Source organism: Plectropomus leopardus, chromosome 13 (genome assembly GCF_008729295.1).
Source record: "Plectropomus leopardus isolate mb chromosome 13, YSFRI_Pleo_2.0, whole genome shotgun sequence".
NCBI classification, from domain to species: Eukaryota; Metazoa; Chordata; class Actinopteri; order Perciformes; family Serranidae; genus Plectropomus; species Plectropomus leopardus.
This window is the reverse complement of record NC_056475.1, coordinates 24,598,504-24,607,827: the sequence shown is the minus strand read 5'-3', so window position 1 is coordinate 24,607,827 and position 9,324 is coordinate 24,598,504. Positions and strand designations below refer to the sequence as shown.

The 9,324-nt window shown below is 41.4% G+C and overlaps 1 protein-coding gene across 1 annotated transcript; it reads left to right on the top strand.

Annotated features, from left to right (window-relative positions):
• The first annotated feature begins 2,653 nt into the window (after positions 1-2,653).
• On the top strand, positions 2,654-9,202 carry LOC121952981 (short transient receptor potential channel 2-like). Its single transcript, XM_042499875.1, has 13 exons — positions 2,654-2,668; positions 3,570-4,262; positions 4,353-4,553; positions 4,639-4,803; positions 4,889-5,063; positions 5,145-5,345; positions 5,446-5,608; positions 5,695-5,787; positions 6,671-6,863; positions 6,938-7,065; positions 7,159-7,231; positions 7,349-7,466; positions 8,072-9,202. The coding sequence occupies exons 1-13, from the start codon at positions 2,654-2,656 to the stop codon at positions 8,959-8,961; spliced, it is 3,108 nt and encodes a 1,035-aa protein (XP_042355809.1). The 3' UTR covers positions 8,962-9,202.
• The last annotated feature ends 122 nt before the right edge of the window (positions 9,203-9,324 follow it).

The window sequence follows — 9,324 nt, the reverse complement described above, 5'->3', positions numbered from 1 at the left end:
CTTTATTGAAGTAGTTCCTTGAAAATGTAGTAAATATTTCTTTTGAAAATAAGATTTTGTTTCTGCATTACTTTGTACAGATGCCACCACATTTATCGTCTCACCAGCTGATAGACTGCAGAGCATCATGATGTCAAGTTACGCTGTTATTTTTGCTTTTTAGAGAGGACTGTTGTGTTTTGTTCTAGTTTTATAAATGTCTTCTCATACTTGGCTTTGTTTTTGGTTTGTGTTTAACACACTTTATGGAGAGTTGCTTTATGGTGACCCCCCCTTTAGAGAAAAATACTATGAGTGTTGTTTATGAACCAGAAACATGACAAAGTTGAGTTCCTCTTTCTCAAGAATCACCTGCCCTGTTTCTCATCTCTCGATGGGAAGTTATCGTCCAGGGTCCTGTGTCCTAAAAAGCATCTCGAGGGTAAGATGATTGTTAAATTCTTTAAATTCTTCAAATTCTTTTTCAACTGTATATTTTGTCTTAAAATAATACTGCACAGCACATACAAACCTCTACAAACAAATACATGCACACATGTACATGTACAAACAAAGTATAATAACAAGAGTAATGTTGCATGAAAGGAATTTAGAAAAGGGGGCTAAAAAATGAAAACAGAGAAGACACCACAATGAATAACAGTATGAATGCCATCTTAACTCTTGTCAGAAAATTACATATAAAAGAAATGGTCTATAAAAAAATGCCAATTGCAGTGATATTATTTTCTTAAATTTTCAGAGATAATTTTCTCGAGTTACAAGTGTTGAATCACAAATACTATTAACTTCAAAGATCAGATCAGATAAATGTCAGTTCAGACCGTCACCATCTGCTCTTTGTGTTTAAAATGACAACAAAGTGTTAAATCATTAAATATTTTGGCAGTGATTACGACCCCAAAGGTAGGCAGGACTGTCACAGAAAATAAATTCTAACTGGCATCAGTCATGTTTTATCTCCTCCCATATCTCCGAAAGAACTGCAGTTTAAACAAAGAGCCTTAAGTCTACTGTGGCCCTTTTCCTCCCTCTGCTGTGCAAAATTATGCTCACAAGAGCCAGTCAGGTTTCACTTACACACAAGATTACAGATGAGTAAAATGAAACATGTCATCGTACTGTTAACGCATTAACTCTTGAGAAACATGATCATCTTTGGCTGTGGTTGACATTTGTATTTGTGTATTAGTGTAAAATGTTATTCCTCAGGTGAGTCTTAAATCACAAACAATCTGATTGACATTTTACACCCTAGTACCCTATACTCAGCTGTGAAATACAACCTAGTACATTTACTCCAGTGTTGTATGACGGTGTGAATTTCAGGCACTTGTTCTTGATAGAAGTCTATTCTTTTCGTGCCAATTTATACTACTACTCCAACACATTCCACCAGGAAATATTGCCCTTAATACTTCACTACATTTATTTGTTAGCTTTAGTTGCTAGTTACATTACAAATTTAGATTTTTGTAAAAAAAAAAAAAAAAAAGTATCAAAAAATTTATAAAATATGTTTTGTTATACATTAAATTACCCAAAAATGTATACAAGTACAACTGAAACAATTAGTCACTTAATCAATTACCTGACTGACAAAAAAACAAAAAACATTCAAGTCATTTTCTAGTTTTTGGGGGATTTTTACTTTTAATACTTTACATGTTACTGATTATACTTACTTACTTTTTGTTAAGTACCATTTCCAATGCAGGACTCTTACTTGTAATAGAGTATAGGATCTGACTACTTCCTCCATCACTGTTTATACTTAAAAGTACCAATACCACAATAAAAAATACTGCATTGTAAGTAAAGGGCTGCGTCGAAAATGTTACAGATGTAAAAGTATGATAAGGAAAATATACTTTAAGTACTCAATGCAGAAAAATGGCCCCTGTGACTGATATATGATTATATAACTATCAGTCACAGGGGCCATCTGACTGATTTTACACTAGCCAAAAAATATTATCATAAGCTTCTTAAAAGCATATCCAAAAAAAAATATTCCAAGTCAAGAGAAAAGAAAGAGATGGAAATGTTCACAGCAAGGTGAAAGAAAGCCTTCCAGCAGTTTGAAGACAAAAATAAAAATGTGTATTTTTAGCAAGTGGACTTCCTTGAAGATAACTACATGAAGAGAGAGTAGCGAAAATAATCATTGTATCTTTTCCTTGCAGCTCCTTGTTTTTCACTCTGCTGTGAACTCCCTTCAGCTCCTCAGGGGGAAACGATGACAGCTGCTGCCTGTTCAGTAACAGCTACCTTAATTGTACCGTGGCACTGTTTCCAATGCGGAGAGTTCATTCCTGTTTGAACACAGACACAGTTTGGTTTGGGCCCAGCCAAGCATGAATAACTTTGAACTGGCTATGTTTTAATTGGCCTTACCCCCATGGGGGATGAAGTGTGTTATTGAGTTTGTGGGTGCTGATTCCATGCAGTCAGCCGGTAGCACATGATCGCAGACACCAAAGTGCTCAGTTCTTCTTTTATTGGATCTGGTTGTGCAATCTGCTGATATCTTCCACCTTCATCACTGAAGTTTAGAATAGCTGGCAAAAATTACATTGTATGTCTCTGGAGAATGTAATTGTGTTTTTACTTTAGGATCACTGCTAAAAAATTGTGCTGTTTTTCATCAGGAATGGAAAATCTCACGGTAAGCAAGAGTTTTATTCAGATTTGTCATTCTGTAGATCTGAGTTTTTAAAAAAATGTATGTAATGAGGCAAAATCTGAAGCTACAATGCGTCAGGTATGCTCTAAATGGCTTTAGTTTATCACACAATTCTACATTTTATTTATATAAGTTAGGGGTTATTGTTTTGATGTCATAAAATGTTTATTCAGTCCTGCAATAATTTTAGAATGCGTTGTTTTTTTATTTTGTGTACATTTTTGTTTTCTGACCGAGTCTTAATTTTGTCCAGAGTGTAATTTCCTCTTCTGAAATCAAATTGGAAGCACTAAAAAAAAAAAAAGATTTATCTATCTACCTAGTCACAGAGAAGTTACTTCATCAATTTATTCTAGAGACATCTTTAAAAGTCAAAATAAAAGTTTTCTGCTATTTATATGATTTTATTGAGGGATACAAATGCACGTTTGAATATTGAGGGAGACATGTTCCTTGCGTCCCCCCTGAAATCTATACCTGAGGTAAATGGATATCTATGGCCCTGTATACACCTGGTATTAACGTGTGTTTTAACCACCAAGACGAGTTATGATCCAATCACTTGAACAGCTTGTCTGATATGCATGTGTCCCAGTGTGTCTCTGAAAAGCACCAGTGCAGGATGTGCTGGCTGTTTTGGTGACAGGGTACTAGAGCTCTATAACTTACAAATTTTGTGTTAAGTTGGACAAAGTAGTGTGGACGTAATAATTTGGTGTGGATAACAGTCATGAACTTTTGAACACAAGTGGTCAGCTGGAGACGTATATGCAACTGGTGATGTGTCTTGGCTGTCCACTGGTGTTCGGATCACAGAAATATGTTAGTACCAGGTCTAAACAGGCACTAATACTGCTGTTAACTGTCTTGTTCTGTCCCTCAGCCAGAACAATGGCGCGAGATCATGAACAGGAAGATGCGCTTCCCTCCGGAGCTCCTCAGTGCCATCCAGGAGGGGAAAATAGAGCTGCTGTGTGGACTTTTGAAGACTGGCGATGGCATCATCCGCCAGCTGGATGAGTCTGAGGATCGCCAGTGGAGGGAGGCGCTCAACTTGTCCATCCGCCTTGGCGATGATAATTGCATGGACGCACTCTTGCAGGGGGTCAAGTTTGACTTTCGGCAGATTCACGAGGCGTTGCTAGTGGCTGTAGACACTAACCAGCCCAGAGTGGTGAAGCGCCTGCTGGACCGCCTAGACCAGGAGAAAGGCAACAAGATGGACGTACGCTCCTTCTCTCAGGCCATCTTTGACCACTCCATTGACAACTCCCAGTTTGCCCCTGGTGTGACTCCCCTGACCTTAGCCTGCCAGAAGGACCTGTATGATATAGTCACCATGCTCACCCAAAAAGGTCACATCATCCCGTGGCCACATAAGATATCCTGTGCCTGTCTGGAGTGTCGTAACGGCCGGCAGTACGACCTGCTAAAGTTCTCCTTGTCTCGCATCAACACCTACCGTGGCATCGCCAGCCGTGCCTACCTGTCCATCACCTCTGATGATGCAATGCTCAGGGCTTTCAGTCTCAGCAAAGAGCTCCGCAAACTCTCACAAAAAGAGCCAGAGTTCAAGGTCTGGTGAGATTCAAAGACATCCACATTTAGTGTTCATGTCATCTGTCTGTGTTGTTAAAACTCTGCTGTGGTGCCTCTGTTCCTGTAGCCTCAGTACCTGGGCCTGGAGGAGCTCTGTCAGGAGTTTGCTGTTGAGTTGCTGGGCATGTGTCGCAACCAGAGCGAAGTCACCACCATCCTGAACAGCTGTGGAGACGAGAGTCAGGACTCCTTAGATGAGCAGGCCTTTGAGGAGGGAATCCCAAACCTGTCACGTCTGCGGCTCGCTGTCAACTACAACCAGAAGCAGGTAGGTGGATGCAGAAAGTTTTGTCAATCAGTGATCAGGAAAAGACTTCCAAAATTTGTTTCTCACTCTGTGTGTTTTTTCGCAGTTTGTGGCCCACCCAATCTGCCAGCAGGTGCTGTCATCTATCTGGTGCGGGAACCTGGCAGGCTGGAGAGGCAGCAGGACGGCCTGGAAGCTGTTTGTCTCTGTTGGGATCTTTCTCACCATGCCCCTCCTCTGCCTCGTCTACTGGATCGCACCCAAGTCAAAGGTCACATCACGAATATTATTGAGAAGTTATGCTGAACATGTGTGTTTTGACCCTGACAGGTTAACGTCTCTTGTGTTTTCTCCAGGTGGGAAAGATGCTAAAGATTCCGGTGATCAAGTTTCTCCTCCACTCTGCCTCCTATCTGTGGTTTCTCATCACGTTACTCGGAGAATCAATAACAATGGAGATGTATCGAGACAAATTTGCTTCGCGGCAGCAGAATATCCTGCACAGCTCCTTCCACATGGTGTGGGTGGTCGGTGCGTTCACTTTCTTTCCTAAATTCCCTCTATTATGCACAAACATAAAACTCAAAGTTTATACTATGCTGTCTTACGTAGGATTCTTCTGGTACGAGTGTAAGGAAGTGTGGATCGAGGGGCTGCGGAGCTACTTTCTGGACTGGTGGAACTGCTTGGACATGATGGTGCTCAGCATGTACTTGGCGTCCTTTGCGTTGCGCGTCCTTATCATGCTCAAAGGTCACTTTGTCTGCCATGATCATAACGGCACAGAGGAGTGTATCTACTTCACTCAGACTAGTGAGGAAATATCAGATCTATCATCCAAAATAGTTCTCGGGGGTCTTCAAAGTTCTAACTGCTAAACTGGCCTGTTTTGTTCTGTGAAACTGTCTCGCAGTCCGTGACGACTGGCATCAGGAGGATCCCCAGCTGATTGCAGAGGTGCTGTTTGCGGTGACAAGCATGCTGAGCTTCACGCGGCTGGCGTACATCCTGCCAGCACACGAGTCTCTGGGAACTTTGCAGATCTCCATAGGGAAGATGATTGATGATATGATGAGGTGAGATACTTTTCATCTTACCTGTTAATCGATCATTGGCCTGGAAGAGAATTCAGAGAACATTACAATCTTTTTTCTTTTCCTAGATTTATGTTCATATTGATGATCATTGGAACAGCCTTCCTCTGTGGCATCAACAATGTCTATGTTCCTTATGTCATCTCTCCACATCTTGGCAAGTAAGAATATGGCATGTGCTGAAAAAACGAATATGCATATGCATATACACTTATCAGTCACAGCATTAAAACCACTGACAGGTGAAGTGAGTAACACTCACTATATAGTTACAATTCAATGTTGTGCTGGAAAACCTTGGGACTTGGCATTCCTGTGGATGCCAGCTGACACACTCCACCAACCCAAACCCTGATTTTAGATAAAGTTTACCCCCTGAAGGCAACATCCCTCCCTGATGGCATTGGCCCCACCAACCGGACAATGTGCCGTACCACACTGCAAAAACTGCTCAGGAATCGCAGAGGAATGTGATAGAGCTTAAAGCACCGGCCTGGCCTCCAAAGTCCCCAGATCCCAGTCTAATCAAGTATTAAACTGATGTACTGCGACCCCCAGAGCTAAATCCAACCTATGATGCCATCCCTTAGGGGTTGTCCTGTGGTGTTAGGCACCAGGGTGTTTGACAGCAGATCCTTTGAGTCCTGTGGGTTGCGAGCTTGATGCACTGATCAGATTAGGTTCTGGGAAATTTGAAGGGCAATTTGATGCCTTGAGCTCTTTGTCCTGCCCATCATCAGGCCATCCCTGGGCAGTATTTGAAGTGTGTAATGGCGTATTGTCCTGCTGCAGGGGCCACTGTGAGTACCATGAGGCGATGTACTTGACTGCAACAGAGTTTGGGTTGGCTGTTTGTGCCAAATGGCATCATTATGGATGACAAGAACCAAAGTTTCCCTGTCAAAAATTGCATCGTAACAAGATGATCCATGTTCACTTTACCTGTCAGTGGTTTTAATGGTGAGGCTGAATGCTGTACATCACCACTGTTAGTGGGGAAAAAAGGAAAAAGGTATGAAAACTTTCTCATGTGTGCTGCTGTAGGTTCAATGAGACATTCCACTTCTTATTTTGGACCATGTTTGGTGTGGCCAACCAGGACTACGTGGACATGCCTCAGTTTGTGTTGGCAGAGTTTGTCGGAAGGATTCTGTACGGCATCTTCACGCTTGTCATAGTCATAGTCCTTCTCAACATGCTTATTGCTATGATCACCAACTCCTTTCAGAAAATTGAGGTATGGTGGTATTTTGATGTCACAACTTCAGTAAAACCTGAAACCAGACTGGAATTGACACCTTTTTTCCCCAGGATGATGCAGATGTCGAGTGGAAGTTTGCCAGGTCAAAGTTGTACCTCAGTTACTTCAGAGAGGGCCTCACCATGCCAGTGCCCTTCAACATCATCCCCTCACCAAAAGCTGTCTTTTACATCATAAGGTGAGCTCTAAAACTCCAAAAACACCTTTCACCTGTGAAAACACCTCAGTGTGTATCCATATCTTTATTTTTTTATTGTAAATTCTGTTCCAGGGGTATCTTTCGGAAAATCTGCTGCTGCTGCACTTGCAATTCTGAGACAAAATATCCCCCTATAACCTCTATGGTAAGTGTGTGTTTCATGCTCATATTTGGGAGTTAGTGTGACTGTAGTAAATAAAAATATCCTCTACATATTCTTTGCTGTGCACTGAAATGTGTGATGTTATATGTGTGTTTTCAGACCAGTGGTAAGAAATCTGAGGACAGTCAGTTACCTTACCGGCAGCAGGTGATCAGAGCTCTGGTGCAACGCTACATTGAGTCAGCTCGCAGGGAATTTGAGGAGACCAAGAGAAAAGGTAACGACAACTTTGTCACAAATCTTTCAGGGCTTAACGGTCAGAGAGTAATGCATTAAAAAGTTGTTTCCTGTTTGCCCCCCAAAAAAACCTGGCCTGTTGCATGCTGCCCTCCAGGCTATCAGATAAAAAGTCTAAAATTATAAATAATGTAAATGTTATGTTTTTGACAACAACAAAGAATAGTATTTTAAAATTACATAATGGACATGTTGACTTGGAATTCTAACCAGTCAAAAAACAGTTGTTGATATCTATTCTTTCAATCACCTCACAGATTAAATGTTAAAAGGCTTGCCATTGTGGTCGAGCTTGCAGGGGGCATGTGATTCATAAGGGTGCAATTGCGAGGGCATTGACTACACCACCGAAATATGAAACAGACTTTTGAAAATGAAAAAATGAAATTGTTAATATTTGCAGCTGTGTCCAATCCTGTAGTGTGTCTTGTGTAAATATGGCATTTAGGACAAAGAGTCACACTCTCTAAAGTTTTTACAGGTTAAGCTATGATAAAGTCTTTATTCAAACCCCCAGTCTGTAGCATTATTTAACTTTTATGTGCCTCCAGACTGTATTGTGATTGGAGTTTTCTCGTCCCTCAGATATTGGTAATCGGATCACTGAGCTGACAAAAACCATCTCCAGGATGCACACTGATATGAAGGTGGTCCAGCAGCTTCTGATGGACGATGGACACACTGATGCATTGAACAAGGACGGCTCCTCCTTCCTGGGGAAATACATCATTGGTGCCAAGAACAATTTCAGAGGTTTTAACAGCAGGCAAGATGACAAAAATCCAGCACTTAAAGTGACAGTGCACCACGGAGAAGAGGGGGTGGATAAAGAAAAGGTCGACTCAGATACAAAACACGAGTCAGACACACAACTGAATCAGGTGGGCGAATGTGGAGCAGAGGGATCAGAGTGGGTAACAGACTATGATGTGGTGAAAATGGAGGAGGGCAGAGCGAAAACAGAGCTAGGAGACGAGAGGGACACAGAGTCAAAAGAGCAGGTAGGAGGAGATGAAAATGAAAATGTTGATTATGAAGTGAGAGAGGAAGTGGTGGCAAGTACAAGTTTGAATCTTGTAGAAGAAAAGGTGAAAGCCGAGGCCATGCAGGAAGAGGTGGAAAAAAGAACGGAAGGGGAGATACTCGCAGGGGTAAAGGTAGGTGAAAAACACACAGACACAACTCCAGAACAAAAGGAAAGCACCACAGTGGACAGTGAAAAGACAGACACAAAGACAGTGGCAAACAGGTTCAAAGACATAGAGCTCCAAGAAAAGAAAGTGGAGGCAAAATGGATGAAGGGTAGAAAGTTTGAGCGTAATGTAGGAGAGAAGTCTGGTGTCAAGGAGAGCAATGCAAACCCTGTAGCCAACAAAATTATTCCCTCGCCAACAGGCAGCAGCAGCTCCCAGGACACTGGCTTTGGTTCCCAAGAAGGGGAGGGATCGATTGATGGGATGCTAGTGAGACCGTAACTTTAGCGTTGTCCCGTTTAAAGGACCTCACCGACTTTCTCAGGGTTTGGTCTCTTTGTTGACCTTATTCAATATCTGATAAGAGGGACATTTTTGGGAATAGTCTTGCTCATAATTGCCTGTAAAATAGCAAATTGTCATTTTTATAGTTTGGTTGTTGCACTGATTAAACAAACAAGACACAATGTGCTAATTATTTAACTTCTTTTTTTATTCAAAGAATTATTGACGAACGATTAACTTTCTCCCCAAACACTTCAGATTCATAAATCAAATTTCCATGACTATTCAGAACATATACTTGTAATTTCAATATAACTTTAATTTTGTTACGCAACAGAATCACATGATTTTTCAAAGCTT

What these genes read in the sequence shown, in the direction of transcription:
- LOC121952981 (XM_042499875.1), top strand. An exon ending in ATCTCTCCACATCTTGGCAA is followed by an intron (nt 5,788 to 6,670) that starts GTAAGAATATGG and finishes GTGCTGCTGTAG; the next exon opens with GTTCAATGAGACATTCCACT. An exon ending in ATCCCCCTATAACCTCTATG is followed by an intron (nt 7,232 to 7,348) that starts GTAAGTGTGTGT and finishes GTGTGTTTTCAG; the next exon opens with ACCAGTGGTAAGAAATCTGA.